The sequence below is a fragment of the Pieris rapae genome, chromosome Z, assembly GCF_905147795.1.
Source record: "Pieris rapae chromosome Z, ilPieRapa1.1, whole genome shotgun sequence".
NCBI lineage: Eukaryota > Metazoa > Arthropoda > Insecta > Lepidoptera > Pieridae > Pieris > Pieris rapae.
The window spans coordinates 7,793,759-7,812,291 of record NC_059534.1 but is presented as its reverse complement, the minus strand read 5'-3'; the positions used below and the strand labels follow the sequence as shown (position 1 = coordinate 7,812,291).

At 31.9% G+C, this 18,533-nt stretch overlaps 1 protein-coding gene across 5 annotated transcripts in view; it reads right to left on the bottom strand.

The window, feature by feature from the left end:
* LOC110999195 (disco-interacting protein 2) overlaps positions 1-18,118 on the bottom strand; it is a 36,495-nt gene extending 18,377 nt beyond the window's left edge. The window contains exons 1-3 of one of the 5 annotated variants that reach the window (XM_022268139.2): positions 17,769-18,118; positions 13,008-13,088; positions 10,574-10,711 (exon numbers count right to left, since the gene is read on the bottom strand). In XM_022268139.2, coding sequence (XP_022123831.1) covers positions 10,574-10,711; positions 13,008-13,088; positions 17,769-17,862 — 313 coding nt within the window. In that variant the 5' untranslated portion in view covers positions 17,863-18,118. Of the gene's footprint in view, positions 1-2,153; positions 2,235-10,573; positions 10,712-13,007; positions 13,089-17,768 lie in introns of all 5 variants that reach the window. The other 4 variants (XM_022268147.2, XM_022268155.2, XM_022268163.2 and 1 more) reach the window with 4 other exon arrangements.
* Between the last annotated feature and the right edge of the window lie 415 nt (positions 18,119-18,533).

Sequence of the window (18,533 nt, the reverse complement as noted above, 5' to 3'; positions counted from 1 at the left end):
TATATTTAAAATATTTTACGCCGTTTGGAATGTTCTTAATTTTTCGGCCTTATCAATAGTTAGTTTTAAGATATTTTTCTATAAAATTGATATTGAAATAATATATCAGGGTTACGGAATTTATAGGACTTTGTCTGGCTTTCCTATTATTGGCACATAGACGGGTTGGCTTCCCACTTTGATGATTCTCTATAAAGCAAAAATAGTTTATAGCAAAACAAAAAACTGCAACTTAGTATTAGGAATTTCTAAGCTTTTTTATTATGAGGAAATATGGTAATACAATAATTTTGAAGTTAATTAATTGTGAGTATAAATTTTGGATTGAGGTCGCGCCGAGATAACTTGCAGAAAACAGGCTTTGCAATTCTCTGTCACGATATTAGACAAGTACCTACATATATATTCAAAGAACAAGTCAAACAAATAACATCTAAAGTATGTTCATAATTTTTAACATGAATAGTTTCCTATAGTAATAATATATATTATCAATATTAGCTATTCTTCGTTGGTACTACGCGTAAGAACGTATAAACATTGTTCGTTTTTATATTAACCTATTTTTAGTTTGGTGGACGTGGCCCAATAAATTGTCAAAAGGAGGATAGGCAAAAAGTACATGGAAATAAGAGCAAGCGATAAAATATGTTAGAAAAATTTGGAGGAATCTTACTCCCGGACGAGGGCCATATCTTAGAACAATTTATGTCTCACGTATACTGTATGTGTACTAGATGTGGGTAAATAGAACCTTATTATTAGGTATTTAATGAAATATTTGGAAAATCTGAACTCGTGCGGTATTGTCGCACTAATAACATAACTACGAATACTTGACAAACTATCAAAAACTTTGTGCTTCTGAATGTGCGAGATTATAGTATACACTATACACGTTAATAAAATATGCAACAATGGCTCTAGAATATTCATGTTACTACTATTTCGAAGAATAGGTATTACTTATCAATTAATATAGTACAGCTTTTATTTATATCTACGTATAGACTAAGGTCAAGGAGCGGTTCTTTCTATGTGCGTATTTAACATTTGCTCTATCGGTGAAGGAAAACATCGTGAGGAAACATGTCTTAGATCCAAAAAGTCGACGACGTGTGTCAGGCACTGGAGGCTGATCACCTACTTGCCTATTAGATTTAAAAATGATCATGAAACAGATTCAGAAATCAGAGGCCAAGAAGTAACGAGGTTGTAGCGCCACTGATGGATTTTATTTTATAGACTGAGGTCTGTACTCCCGATGATAAGAACTCAACCGTCTCTTTTTACTACAGCATAAAAACGATTCGTCAGAAAGACACGAAAGTGGATGTTAAAAGTGTGCAGTTAATTTTTCTTTATACGTAATGAAAAAACAATAACTGTTGGCCCGATTGAAAAATTATACCACCATTAAAATCTTACATTATGCCCCGAATAATATTCTGAGTGCCTTATTTTCTAAATCTATATTAACAAGGCTCTTACCGAATATTATTAAATCAAAATGGCATTATATTTAAGGAATTTAATTAGTATATACGCAATGGATTCATTTAACTCCTGATAAATAAATAAATTAGACCTTAATTAAATTTTTACATAGTTTTTCACTCTATTTATTCTGGTGTTCGCTTCCTGTAGGTAGCCTTATTTATTATGCAAGTAAATCTCACTGCCTGGAATACTGTTCTTGGTGCTTCGATAAAAGGATTTCGTTTCATAAGACACTATTCATTTTACTTAAAAATAACAAAATAAAAGTTTTTGAGTCGTAACATAAAAGTTTACATAATTTATTAAGAACGCGAAATTGTAAGTATTAATCAAGACAAATGCTTAAAATTAATTTAATATTTAACAAGTAACCCATGCGTGTAAAACAAGTGTTATTAAATTCTGAGTAATGTTCTTGAATAAATAAATGGTGAATGAATAGTCAATAAGCAGCGGTTAAGAAAAGCATATTCACACATTAATTAAAGCAACCTGTTAAGACTTCAGATGTAAAATTAATCGAGTGAAAATTAAATGAAGAATAATCAAGACAGGCAGTAACAGTATCAACTGACCCAAAAGGAGCCAATAATGACATCACACGAACATGACCAACACTCCTATGGGCAGTGTTTCTTTATAGAATGACTCACCGGAGTGGTAGCGGCTCTCGTTCCGCGTAAGACGTCTGTTGGTCCTCCCTGGCGGCGAACGGAGAGCGGCGCTCGGTCGCACTGCATCGCCACAAACAAATCACCGAACATGTTTACACACGCGCGATTCATGCAGATGATGCAAATACTAATTTTGAATTTGGAATCATGTCAACTGGCGCCATTTTTTTAATAACGTTCATTTGCTTTTTAGGATAAACCTCGTTTTTGATTCACGAAAATAAAAACATTTTAAATACATAGTGTTAAACAGTTTAGGGCTTTAGAATTTATGCCTTTTTTTCAAAAGTTAAACATATATTTTTGATGATTCTTTTAAAATAAAAAAAACAACCACACTCTATCAATGAAAACAATGAATAAATGAATTTTTTTAAACCGATTTTTATTGTAGTTCATCCATATGCCACAAAGACTTATCGTAAACACTTCACTGAAATGAATGAATAAAAATATGGACACCCTTAAAGATTTTGTGAACAACATGAAAGTGAGTCTTTTTTTTATTGTGCGATTAATACAAACACTTCAAAATGTTTTAGCCAAAGCAAAAGTGTTACCATCCAAAAACTGAATTGTAACAATACACGTGTCACAAAACATACCCATATTCACAGACTATAAATTCTGAACGTATTTTAAAAAATTACCACTCTTAGCTTCAAATGTCTATAACATTTAAGGAAACATATTTTGTTAAAATATAAATTGACACAAATCATAAAACTTTCAACAATAGTCTTCACAAAAGTGACTTCGAAAACACTATTTGCTAATGCATCCGAACCACACAGACAAGATTTTCTTGTGGAAACCGGCGACAAACTTATAAGTTTGCATGGGCCGTGGATTCACGCGAAATTACGTTGTAAGACGTGAAATAAACATTCGGGAATTGGTTCATTAAGACATCGAAATCTTACAAGTATTTCGGACCGACGTGGTCTTGATTTAAAGTAGGTTAATATGGAGTAAAATGAATCATCGTTACTGTAGTAAGGCCTTAAGCGAAAGGTGATTTATTAATTTTACATAATCTTGATATTAAAATAAATAACTGAATTTATTAACTGTTATAAAAATAATTTAAAATTTCAAATATTATTGGTATGGTACATATTTCATTACCAATTGTTTTAATACGTGTGTCAGGTTTTAGGTGTTAAGGGATTGGTCGATGCAAGAAGCAACCTTAAACACAAGGGCCCTTACGGTACGGAAAGACATTTATCAGTTTTGCCCAGACTACAGCGTTATTAAGTTTTATGGTGACTAAGTGAGTTAACAAACATACATAACAGTATAACACTATCTATATAGTGTTTATAAATACAAACTTTATTGCTGTATTTTAAGGTATAATTTACTGTGTATCAAAATTAAAAGTAAAGCTTGGCGATTATAATTATGGTAACCACTAACAATTACTTTTAAAAATGTTTGAATACATTATATGATCATAGTAATTGAAATGTGTATTGAAAAGAAACATGACTGAAGGAACTGTTATTATTTGGATAAAAAGACTGACGAACTAATTCACTCATCTGTACAAATATTATAACCAGAGATAGGGGAGTTATTAGGAGTTATCAATGAATTATTATAAATCGTTTCTTTCCTACTTTATGCTTATGAATAGTAAAATAATTATATGTATCAGTGCAACAGGCTCGGTCTAATTAATTAAAATAATTTATTAGATTTAAACTATACTTTACATCAGATTATATAGCGAACCTTTGGTAGTGTTAGTAAAAATTGCAGTCTTTTAACTAAAATAGTTTTGCATCTTTCTGTCGAATTTTGTTTATGCTGACATTTTATGAGACAAATGATACATACTCTTTAAATTTATACGGCATAATTAACAAAATTAATAATCTTAAAAATAAGGATACAGTAACTTAGTTACTGTGCATGAAAATTATAAAAGATACCTGCAACTGCATGACGAATGCTTCAATGTAGAAAAAAATATCAAACTGCCCAGCTTTTATTAAATTTATACGCTCGAATATGACAAAAAATCAGGAAAAAAACCCCATAATATTATTTATTCTACATGAGGTAAGAAAGGCAAAGCTTGTGATGAGATCGTTCTATTTTTTTATAGGTCTCATCGCAGTTAGTTATAATGCTACACATGAACCATCTAGGTTAGAACGTAATTGAACAATTTCCTTGATATTGACCCAACGTTACGAAACAGTGCGTCGATTGGAATTAGACAAACGTACGTAATATCATTATCAATTATCGGGTGACTGAAATGCAGAACTGTAGTGTAGACAACAGTCCAATCATAATCAAACTAAACAAGCCAACGTTTGCCCGTTCCGCTTGAGTTTAACATTCCACTAGTCATCATAATTGTTGTTATGAATTCGTACAAATAAGACTCACATCATATAAACTAGTCAACAAATCAATGTATTCATTTATTTCGTTGAAAACATTATTTATCGGTTTTATCTTATCAATGCGGACCGATGTCATAGGCAAATTACTGATATGTATTGCTCATTTTGGGTGTGGTTAAAACTATGGATTAAATTAATAATATATAACCCAGCCTGGGTTACTAATTTTTCATCTTTTCTAATAATTTTTGTCTCCCGACGTACAAATATAACGGTAAAATGATTATGTGGCTCTGCGTTCCCGCATTCAATATTGAGTTTTCGTACCATCAAGTCTGTCGCAAACAGCGCAACTGATATTAAACAATATTAGAAAGACCTTAGTATAATTAATTTATTATATAAATAGAATATATTATATTTATATATGTATTACTATTTTAATATGTGTAACTGCCACCAAGGTTAGTACAATCGAAACGAGTAGACTTCTTAGTTCGTAAATCATGATATACATGGAGTATATGAGGAAAAATTCCTTGAACTGATCCGTAGTTTTATTATTCATGAATTAATCAAAAATATTATATAATATCAATAAACGTTATAATTTCATGATACAAACAACTAATACGCTTTTTTTTAAACATCAATGAAAAATTAACAATCTATTTTTGCGACACATTTAGTGTTTTCGGAAAATGGAAATGATAAAGTTTAACATATTGTTTTGTCTTTGTCTATTCATTGATCTGTGTGACAGCAGATGGAACAGAATGAACAGCGAGAATAAGCCAGATAAACAGACAACACACTTGTACATTGTAATGACATAGAGGATCAAAGCATTCCTATCTACATCTAAATAACATAGGTTTCAATGTGTAGTGTACGAATTTTAGTATCCAGTCCAGGAAGAACTTCTCTTGACCTATAAGGTATCAAACACAAATACTGCATTTGTTTATAGTTTTTCTTATAAATACTAGGCTATATCATGCGTAGAAGTTCATTCAGTAAATCATCATGACGCTATATATAATGAAAGTGGTGACGAGGCCAACTCGATACCTGCGACAACGGATGAGGCTTATCACATTACTACGCATACTCGTTTGGGTCTATATTAACGTCATAAAAACTGCTACTAGGACGATTTGTATTTTAAATACCAACTTTTCATATATACACGTGTTACACTATATTTAAGATGGCTTTAGAGCTCCTTTATTTTCATTATTTTGCATATAAGAACTGCACTCATCCATCTAAGTCCAGACAAAATTTACCGTTTTTACGGTTATTGGAAATTACTCACATAAAGAGATACCATTAGATAACTGCTGGGAGTGCGTATTACGAAATCAACTAAACGTAAAAGTAAAAAAAGCGCCCACGAGTTTTAAACGTATTACAATACAGCTTAATTGTAATAGCTATATCTATTTGAGAAATCGTTGAAACAAACCAGAAGATATGTTTCTATACGTAATAACATAAACAAAATATTGAAATAAATAATTCGGGGTAAAAAATTATAAGACGGGCGTACTAAATGCAAATACAAAACGAGTAATCCCAATTAAGATTTTCAATATAAACTGAAGTCAATGACATAGAGTTTTAGCTACGAATGTTTCAAGACATCAGGCAGCCGGATCCACAAAGGCGCCATTGAGCAGACAGCACCCATAACATTACTTGTATACGTCCAAATACACCAAAGAGGTTATATAGGTCTAGAATTTTATGTTTTTGATGATCATAACTATAACTTAGAGTGTTATTTAAAATAAAATTGTTAAATGGTTTAAGTAAACATTTTTATCTTTACCTTGGTCCGAAAAAATTGTATTTTAAAAGTTTACTTGACTCGTCACATTCACATTCACATGTTAATTTTGTCCTTTTTTGTACATAATAAATATCTAAAGAATGCATTTTACATAATGGTAATTTCTAATGAAGTTAAAATGAATTTGTTTACATATATTAAGGCTACTTCGAAGTAAGAGTAAATAGTTTCGTAGATAATGGATACAATCATAAACTGCAGAATCCATCACTTTCCGTTCTTATTTTAGCCAACCATTAACCATGATTAGGTAAATTTTTAAATCATGTTTTAAAAGAAAACGTCCTTACCTCATGTTGTTTTTACCATAACTAATTATTTAATTTAAATAATACAGTTACGATTTCGTAGTACGCTTCAAAGGCTTAAAATATATAGTCTAAGAAATGCAACTCGCAACAAGTGGTGGCAAAAACCGCGTAAAGACATCTCTACAAAGCTTATAAATTCTTATATGCTAACCAACACTACAAATTTAGCTCTACCAAACAATTTAAAAGCATCAAAAGCGGGTGTTCTAGTAAAGTACTACATACATACCAGCATGACTCTTTAAAACTTTAAATTGAACTAGATCACAATTTAATTTAGCCCTTTGTCGACCTCGCTAAGTAGAAATCTAACGACATGCTACAATGATTAAGAATACGAGAAAGAGAGGCCAAAAAAATGTAAGTAAACGAAACAGCTGAACGCAACTACGTGATTCAATCGAAAATCATTGAGAAATATCTAACAGTCGTGTAGCCACCAATGTGTATGTAAAATGTATTTTATTAAATGTATATTCGTGTGTATGAAATAATCATCCAAATATTTGCGTACAAAGTGGAAGGACAGGTCCGTATTCGATCAAGGCAGTGACCTAGATTGCTCAATATGATTTTTAATAAATTACCAAAACATTCAATAAAATATTATAGATGTGCCATATATAAAAGCACAGGTGCCCATTGAACATGTGTGGTTAAGGCACTTCCGCGTTGAATACAAAGGGAACAGCCGGTGCACGAACTTTACAGGTTACTTGAGTGGAAGTTAGACAAGTATGTAGTAGAAATTATTTTAACATCCACAATAAGCTCGCGTGTTGTAACGCGCTCCATTTCTCAACTTTACTGTAACAACATACCTACAAACACTATCAATCACATGGCTGCTTCAATGCAATTACAGAGAACAGTGCCGTGCTCATCTAACTTGATGATCAATACTATTATAAAGATATCAATCAGTTGTAATTACCTAGTAATGTTTACGCACGTAAATACATCTTTAAGGAAACTTGAAGCTAGTCTCACTATTATAACAAAAAACGCTATGACTAATCGGACAGGTTCAGGAATCGGTTCTATCGGCGGAACGTTAAGGTCAAAAGGGAATATAACCGGTCGAATTTTAAATACGAAGTTTAAAAGCAATTTGCTGTTAGAGTAGCCCGCATTGTTTCAACAGTAAAACGGTTTACACAGTTGACCGCAAATAGGTGGAATGAACTATTCACCTGTAGAAATACGCGTTGCAATCTTAATTAAAACTGCATTATTATGGCAGAGAAATACGCTTACAGGCTAGCTAACTACGTTCTCTAAATATTCAGTCTGTGAAAACAGTAGAAGACACTCGCAAGTGTGAATCTTAACAAAGTATTTGCTTTTGTTTAACCTTGCATTTACAAACCTACGACAGAAGTCAGGTGTTTGTAACGCGACCCAGTGACAGAATTATACACACAAGATAATGTTTTAAATTTGTGAAAAAGACACTAATCTATATTAAGAGTTGCAATTTTGTATATATAGCCTTGATTAATGACTTCACAAAGCATATCTCCACGGTGTGTGACCCGCATAAGTGGTGGAGAATAATGTACTACAGGTTTGAAACCGGAGTAGTCGGCCGAACCCATCGCTTCTATTTATTTGCCCATTAGTTAATTAAAAGAAACTGCGAATGGAGTGAAATGTAATAAGTGTTTCATTATTACTTAAATTTCTTTTATTTTTCAAGGACTCAATGAGTTAAATTTAACAATGTAAAACTACAAAATTATAAAGAGTTATATAATATATACTTAATGTTGGAAAATGTATAATTACTTTTAAAAATGTTCAATATTTCATTATTCTTCGTTAGTAATATTTAGCCATAAAACAGCTTTAACTCTAGTTTCAATTTAAAGCATTTACGTGCGATTGTGAGGTCAACATACGCTACTGAACACTTCAATTGTGATTCACTAGAACTTGTGATTTAATAAGGCATCGTCTCTTCAATCTGTGAAGCATTTGTCATTTTTCAAATATAAAGATTATATTCTAAATATTGGTTATTATTATTTCTAAGCATGGTCCTTTCACTTCAGCGTCATATTATACATTTACCCAAAAACCGTATTTTTTATACATTTTTCGAGTTTTGTAGAATTGAAAAACTTTATAAACTTTTTTACTTCGACTTTGGGTCCCTTAAGAAAAGAGCGTACAAATTCTTAAAAGACCGGCAACGCACTCGCGAGCCCTCTGGCATCGAGTGTCCATGGGCGGCGGTATCACTTAACATCAGGTGTGCCTCCTACACGTTTGCCCCCTGTTCTATAAAAAAAATATATAACATCGAGCTCATTCTGCATTTGTATTCTATAGTCATTCATTCTAAATGGTTTCCAAACTATAATTATGTGAAACGGTTCAAAAATTAAAAGGCAACATTTCAACCCATCCGAATTTCGAATGCACCCAAGAACCCACTCATTCCAGCAATATCTAAAAATTTTGAAACCGTAAATGATTGAAGCTATAGTCACGACTCATGATTAATTATTATCATTAGTATATAGTTTAGTAAACGAGCCGATTTTTTTAATCTAAGACATTGCTTTTGCCAGTAATCTGACACTGCTCTCTCAACTGTGCTGGTTTAACAAGTTATTCTAAAAGAAAATTTAACTGTTTCGATATTACTACTCTACCTACACCTGTCAGAAGAGGAATTCTATAAACCATATAGAAATATTCTCTAAGTAATATACATATGACATGGTCAAACAGTGTTGACTAGTATATCGCCTTGTGACTTATAGTCATGGTCAGTCATGTGGTAATTTTTTCTTATTAATATTCACCATACTGCAGAATTAATAATAAAAATGAATAAGTGGAAGTGCGGTGCGTCGGACACACGATCATAGTATCAAAATATTACAATCAATCCTGTTAATAAACATTATATTAATGTTTGCTATCTAAAAAATGAAGACAGCATAATATTACTAAAAGCCATAATAATTACTGTTTACGCTAAATTACAATCTATATAAAGTCGCTCTCTTTTTTGTGGACGTTAAAGAATAAAATCGGAAAATTAGAATTAAAGTAAGTACAGTGAATGACATATTAATGTGTATGAAAATTTCTGACAAAAAAATTAAATTGTAACTGAATTACAATTTAATTTTAAATTTTCTTAATAAATTAAAACATCTGTCACTCTAACATTATAAAAATTTCAATGAATTCACGTACTAATGATACAGACAAATTTATTATTATTGCATTGATACAAAATAGAAAATATATATAGCTTAATAATTTATGATATATCTGAGCAATTTGAATGTAGATTTTGATAGACGAGTTTCTTTTTATAGACGCGCTGACCACTTGAGGCGTACGAGGAAGATATTTTTAAAACAATGTTGACACGCAATATCTATAATAGCAAACTAATCGTGTACCTTTCTAGCTAACGGCAACGCACTAAAAAAATTATGTTATATTTTAACTAACAAGCGCATCTATATCGTATATATAATATTTTCCAGAAGGCACATCAAATATTAAAAGTACATATTAACTACATTGCAAGAGTATGGGTGAAGTAATTAAAACGTCAAGTCATGGCAAGTAGCTGACGCAGGGCGGCTATGATCCTTTGTCTAGGACCTCCAGACTTCCGAGACTATCTTAATATCCGGGGCTTGAACCGACTTCCTTTTATTTTGGCTCTTGTCTGGTTATTTATTAACGTGACAGTTTAATGCATTCGAAAGCAATAATCATCTACTTTGCAAGGTTATATTATTTAGTAAAAAAAACTGTATTCGTCTAATACTTATAATAAACGTTTGTTATGTGTTCCTTTGTGTTGGTGGCTACTGGTTAGATATTTCCCTAGGATACCTGAATGGTATCTCTTCTCATTGTGTGTGACGCGGCGGTGCGTTCGACGATTTCTTGTGTGTTGTCGACCTGAGCCGCTCTCGCCACGCGATCCTCGGGGCAGCATCACCCCTGCTGTGTAACATTCTGCATAAACACCTATCCCGACCAACATATCATATTACCAATTGTAGCTTAGTTTTATCGGGTCAATTGTCGACAAAAATCATAAGTAAAAAAATAAAACTTAAACTTATGATCTAGCTACTTGTACTAAATATTAGTTTTATATCTACCTCACCAATAACATCGCCTATTACAGTAGACATATAATTTGCTAGATGATAAAATTATTTGCAATATATATATTCATATATCCTAATTTCACCCCATTCAACCTGACAAAAAATTAAGATGAACTTCAGCGTTAATATGGAGAAAATTAATAAGTCTTTCCAAATAAATAAAAGGTATTGTAAGAAGTAAAGTATAATAACGCTATAAAACTAAATTAATAAATTTATTCATTCAAAATAGAATTTGTAACTGTTTTTGTTTTATTACCCTAATTGTACACCTTTTAGCACCTATTGAGTTATCAGGCAAGTTCAATATACTCTAGTTTTGATAAGGGCCGGTGAGGACGTTATCAGGTGACGCAATGCAGACCCGAAAATATTCGGCAAAACCCTCCACCGTTTGGATGAACAAAGCGATCAATACTTTGAATTGTGTTGTGTCTTGTCTTCTTTACTGAGCTCAGAATATAATCGACAAATGTTCATTTTAAAAAAACACTATAATATATATTGTGATGCTAAATTAAAGTTAATTTACTATTATACGTTAAAGGAGTTTTAATTTGTTAAATAACAGGCAATGTATAAGTAACGTAAGTTGAACATTATGAGATTATTATTAAGATGAAGTGGAAATTAAGCGCCATGCAACGTTTTTTTTTTACATTAATATAGGAGATTAGCGATTAAGTCATAAGTAATGGAACTTTATCGGTACCATCATTCTTAAGAGATTTAAACGCATAATTAATGACTTGCTACTATATTTTTTGGAATATAAAGGATGGTTATTAGGTATACTATATCAGATTACAAATTCCGATGGGTTGCACATAGGTGTAAATACGACTGAACTGTGCGTAATGATAGTTAATATTAAAAAACGCGATGAGCGTATCGTTCCGAAACGATGAGCAAGAGTGATCTAAAGGTACTTCGCTACTAGTAGCGGTAACGAACATAATATTTCATTGTTAACCGCAAATCAGTTCCACTTATTGATTCAAAATGAAACAAAACAAATTATTACGTTAATTAATTCACGCGAAACGTTTATTTTATGACGAGTGTAATAAATTTCCACAAACGAAATTTATGCCTAAATGAATGCCTGATTTTCCAGAGTCCTGAATTGAGTATCGATGTATCTATGGAATATATAAGCGATAGTATTCAACGGTGGAAATTATAAATGGATCCCATTTAAAGAAACTGTAAATCTTGCGGCTGAAACAATTTACTTGCTTGTATTAAATTAATGTTGTAAATGCAGTATGCCCTAAAATATTTAGGTTCCTGTATGCCTTATCTATGGCGAAATATAAATGGCGGATAATTATCATAGGATAATTGTAAATAAATATTTTTTTTTGGTATTCGTAATTAATGATGTATCTTTCCTTCTGTTAAAGTTGCCTAGGGGTAAAGGAAACTCTTGATCATGCATTAGACACAAAGGGCATTGCATTCCTACGTAGCCGCTTATCACGAATTACTTTGGGCCAAGGTTTATATAAATTGATTGTTTACAACGTAGAACCGCAAGCGCAAAGCAGTTTTTATTCGTGCTTAGATATTCATTTACGTGCTAATACATCACAATAGGAACGATGGTGATAAAGTGTGGTTGTCGTGCGTGGGTGGTCACCAGCTATCTAATTTAATATAAGAATGCTATTTATACTGACATAAATGTTAACATAAATAAAAAAATCGATTGACACTGGACATGGCTTGTCATATAACATTGAATCGATTTAAAAAAAACGGCAGTGCACTTCCAAGAATTCAAAATAATTATATTGCAATTGGTTTGACCTGTATTCTATATTCAAATTAGCTTTGCGTACAGATTCACGATGGCCCCTTCATTTGACCCTAGTTTGGAAATCGGAGCGAGCGAAGAGTGCATGCTGATAGATTCGCCAATGCCCAGCAACCATCGACGTCGACCAATTGACACTTGACCCCAACAACGATTTTGTTGCGACCTTGGAATCGTATGTACCGGAGACACCGAAGGTCACCATTTTAATTTTAAACAGCATAAAATGTAAAAGTAAATCCAGTACTCGTGGGTTATTCGTTGAACTTACTAATTAATTCGTGCAACAGATTAGCAGCACAAAATTGCATCAAATACTTTAATAATTTACCTTGAGATTGTTGTTGTTGGGCGATGTATGGTGCCAAGAGACGAGTGCGTTTTTTCTCATATCCTTTTTGTGTGATGTCACCTGCAAGTAGAGTACATTAAGTAATATATAATTAATATGATTTTTTTACAAAAGGAGGAAATAATAAATTTAAGTCACAGGTTTCTTCAGATAATCCAGTTAGTAATTAGCATTAAATATTCTAGCGATAATAGAACTAGTTTTCGTCCTTGTTTTAACAAAACCAATAAAAACCAAAATAATGGCTACAACTTTGGAGTTATCGTAATGAAGCACGTGAAATAAAAACAATACTATAGCTTCTTCAATCAATTATTATGTAAAATGTATAACTATCAACGTTAAAAAACGTCAATTTTGTAACATTGATATTTTTGAAGCTTTGACTTGCATTCGTTAGATGATATCGGTCAAACCACACATAATAATATGAATAAGGAGCGAAAACATATTTAATTAAATTATAAGAAAAACAAAATGTGTCTAGAAATTTAGTCCAAAACAATTTAGTAGGAGTAGTTCGATTCGTAGCAGTTTTCATAAAACACATTATTATTTATATATTTCCTGAGAGTATTACACAGTAATGAAGAGTCACACTGAACACGTGTTAAAAAAGGAAGAAATAGGATGTCGTTCATTAACTGTCTCTTAAGACTACGAGACGCTTCACATATTGAAAATAACATTATTATCCGCTTTAATGTACATTTATATATATATATATATATATACGAGTACAATTAAACAGAATTCATAATTAAACCACTGTGTATACGCTCGGGGAATTAGAGGGAAATGAAATTACTCATTCTGCTTAATCAATTTAACTCTTCCATTTCTAAGTTAGATATTGCGTAAAAACCTTAAAAATGTCAACAAACATGGATGCATATCTAAGAGTACTTTTACAAGTAATGTTTTGAAGCAAATCTGAAATTATGCTTGTAGCTTCATTACAAATACAGATACAATTTATTTAAAATTTTAAAAACTTTATTACATGTAATAAAAAAAGATGTAAATATTAATAATATTGATACGATAAAAATAATATTATTATAATGGTGTTTGAGACAAATTAATTACAATTAAATATACAAGAAAATTGTATGCATAATTATGTAAGGCAAAGTATGAATTTGCATATGTTTAGACAATTTAATAAGGACAGTGTATTACAAATTCCTTTTACTCCGGAACCGTTAAAATCTTTGTTGACGCCATTTGTTGATGTAGCCTGTTCTAATTGAACATTAACCTATATTGATGTAATTGCAAAAGGGGTCCACTGAGATCATGTTGGATGCAATGAAAATAACCGTAGTTTAATAGTAAACCGTAGTTTAGGCTTATGCTTCAGAGTTCTGGAAGAACCAGCTCGGAATGTGCTGTAAATTCGCTTCTATTATATATTTCTATAATTGCTCTAACCAACTATCATCGAACCCTAACTTCCTGTTTTTCAAAAGAATGATATGCAAACCATTAATTAAACGGGCAGCTCCTTAGATATCTAGAGGACCACCAGCTGATTCCACCAGCTTTCAATAATGCCTTTGCTCAGCTGCAGCAGGTGGCTGTTTTGTATACCTAACACATATTTATGTGAGGCCAGAGGTAATAGAGTAAAGGGGGAGGAGCTAGCGGTTAGTTTGGATTTTGCGAAAGCCTTCGATCGGATGTTGCATAAAGGGCTTATCTCGAAGCTTTCAGCCTATGGACTATCTGAGAAATTATGCAGTTGATCTCTTGGTTTTTGGCTGAAGGGAGTTTAATGCTCATCGTCACTGACGGAGCACGGACTTTAAAATCGAGAGAGCTGAGGTTTACAAGGTTCTGTCCAATCTCGATCCTCTATCTTCTGCATATCAGAGACATATTACAACTTAACAATATTCAGTGCCCCGGGCTATCAATAATAATAATCAGTATTGTTACTAGTCCATTGAATGTTACATGGGCTGAACATTTGTTAGAGGACACAAAATTATTTATCAGTCATGTAGGGGGGTCACAAGCTTCAACTCAAGTTTGTGGGGTCGGCACCCTTGTACCCCAGCCGCCATCTTGGAAAAAGGGGTGACACACGGTTTATATTTCCTAAACTATCCATCGTACATAAAATTTGTAAGGACATATTTTGAAGTATGAAGGACAAATCGCTTTGCCTACAATTATGTGTATGTGGTTTTTTATCATAAACTCAAAATTCAAAAAGTTTTACGAATTTTTGAAGAGTTTTCTGTAAACTTTCTTTTAAATTTCGTTAATTTGAAACGCTGTAGCGGCGTGTCAAATTAAAATTTAAAAAGTACCTACTTGTCATATTTATTGTTAGCAATTATTGAATTTGATTGTTATAACTATTAAAAAAAACTTAATAGTTATATATAAAACCTTAATAAAAAAAGTGGTTTATAATAGCATAGGTTCTTTGTCCGACGGACCGATTTGAAATATCGAGAAGTCAAATGCTTCGGACTTTCAGCGAATAATTCTCATATAAAGGAATTCTTAACATAATTTTTGTACGATATGAATAAATCTCAGTTAAAAACATGACATTCGCAAAAGCTACTAATATTCGCGGTGCCGAGACAATAATTCTTTTGATAATTAACCAAAAATATAACCGACCCCACACAGTATTAAAATAACAATTATTTTTTGTATCTGGCCTGGCATTACTTAATAAAAGGCACAATAAAATAAATAAAAAATATTTGAGTGATTATGCATTTCTGAATTAATTGAATTATTTTATTTAATAACAAGGACTTTTTAAGAACTTTTAACCTAAACTTTAAATAAGGTAATGTTTACTACTTTCCAATAATTGTCTTTAATACACCGTTTCTATTGGCAGTAGCGTTATATTATTATGCCTTGATAAATGACATACTCTCTAAAACGTAAATGATTTTTCAATTAGTACCAGTATTTTCTGAGATAAACGCTTTCAACCAATAAATTTTTATTTTTATATTAATATAGGTAACCAGACACAAAACTCCCTCAAAGCCCATTACAATTTTTTTAAATAAATGCGTTTTAAATTTTTGAATGAATATTAACTGGTAATAAGATCTCTATTAGCGAATCTTAAGGATGGTTCGCGACTAGATCGCGATAGAAGATCGTGAAAATCACTTGCCATTAGACTGACTAGGGTGCCACTTCGCGGGTATATCCGAGTAATAAGACAGATGACCGAAGACAACGAGATGATCTCCTCCCTAGACGAGTGTCTCCTGTCGTGCACAAAAATCGCATAGTATGTTGTAATTAAATAGTAGGTGATGCTCGCTAAATGCTTAAATTGTCTTCCTAGCTTTTAATTAAAATTATTTTTGAATAGGTCTATTAAAGACCTATTTAAGTATTAAACTTCTATTTTAAAAATTCCATTAAGAGAGTTTACAATACAGTGTAATTAATGACAGTTTTTTTTACTGTTATAAAAAAAGGAAATGACAGTTGCGCATATAGTTATATTCAGTCACAGGGCTGTGACAGATGGCTAGGACCAGATAGAGACCAGAGAAAAACTGCTGTTTGGGCAAACATTTTGCAAAGGCTTGGGACACATAATGACAAATAGGGAAAGCATCACTGAATTTTTTTCGTTTTGCGAGAAAGTCAGTTCAGAGTTTACAGAGATTTGCTTGCCGTATGTAGGTTTTCGTTATGCTATGGACAAATATAACTATATGTTATTATTCGCAAAAGCTACAAGCACAATTAAAAGATTCGCAATACATCATATCATACCACATTATCTTAGTTAATACTAACTAACAAAAATTATTATTAACAAAATTCTTTACTTAAGTAGAGACATTTTAAAAGGTGTTACTTTTGTCTATTGATAATAATTATCTATTAGCCAAATTATACATAGGCCGCTAGTTAAATAGAGCTGTTTAGTAAAGAGTCCAGGCTGTTGACTGAATGGCTAATTAAGCTAGTTGGCACAATATTTCAAAGAATACTTTTTACAGGATATATTATAAGGACCAATAAAATTTTAAATAACAATTAACTATGAGGTTTCTTGACAAGCCTTTATTGGTTAAGTCTGCTTAAGTACTAATTAAAATAGTATAAGAGTGGTAGTAGAGGCTACACTAAAGAATTTAAGTTTATATATTTAATAGCATTTACTGTGATTTCAACTGTCATTATTACAGGGTGAAAATCATTAGAGTCATCTTTTCATAATTTTGATAAATTTCTTAACTTTTTACTATCACTTCTATTACACTACTGCCATAATATTCAAACTATATAGAAAATACAATGCACAATCATATTAGAATTATAATATTTTCTTTATAGATCTAACACTATCAAACATCAATTAGGAGTCATTTTAAATTAATAAGGGGATGTGGTATTGTTTTTAATATGAATAAGTTGATCTGTAACAGTTTATGACTTAAACAATTATTATCTCAATATTTAATTGTATATTAAGATCTATTTATGGTCTTGATGACATGATGTTAAGGGTTTTTAAGATATTATAACTTATATTATGTTTAGAGCAAGCTCTGTTAGACAAACACATCAGCTGTCATTGGCCACAAAAATACCTCATTAGTTGTTTTAACAAGACACGCCGTAAAGCTATACGCCAAAATAAAACAGTATAAAACTTAAAGCTATCTCCAAAAAATATTGAAATCTAAATGTAATAATGAATTATCGATTAACAAACAGACTTAGTAGACTTACCTTCAGACAATTCTAAATCCAACTCCGCTAGTTTATCCCTGATGTCGTCCGGGAGGTTTGATATGTCAAGACTTTGGTATATAATATCAGCCATTATTAAACACAATAATATCTTCACTGAAATTAAATACAGTTCAACGACAACACTCTACGAGACCATGGTAACACCTGGCCATTTTGAATTTCGAATACTTCTGTTCCAGACTTAACCTACGACTTGCCAGTTCGCTGATCTACGTTCACTGTGATGACCGAAGTTGCGATTTCAATTCGGTCGTCACTCTTTAGGAACTGAGGGATTTTTTATCTCTTTCTAAATTCCGATAAATACGAGCATGATTTAACTAACGTTCTGTCACAGATAATGTTTTATTCTGAGAAGTGTAACACTGCTGTTGTACTTTCGATAGTCAACTTTTGACTATTGACTATTGAGCATCGTTGATCGTGCCACTAAGCAGTGACAGAGTCAGAATTGACGTGAAGGGTTGGACTTAATAGTTAATAACACGAATCGTTTGATGATACTTACCGCCCAAACTATAAGCGTGAGTTTGGTACAGTGGTAGAATTCTACCAAGATTAAAAAAATCTGCATAGATAAGAAATAAATATAATTGTATAAATGATAAAAAAATGTTATACAATATCTTTATCGCGGCAGTCTATGGTCAACTATAAACTAAAGCAAACTATTTCTGTGGTCTAGCTTTCTACTTTAGAATTGAATGGTCTGTGGTGCTTACTACTCATCCGCCAGGTCAC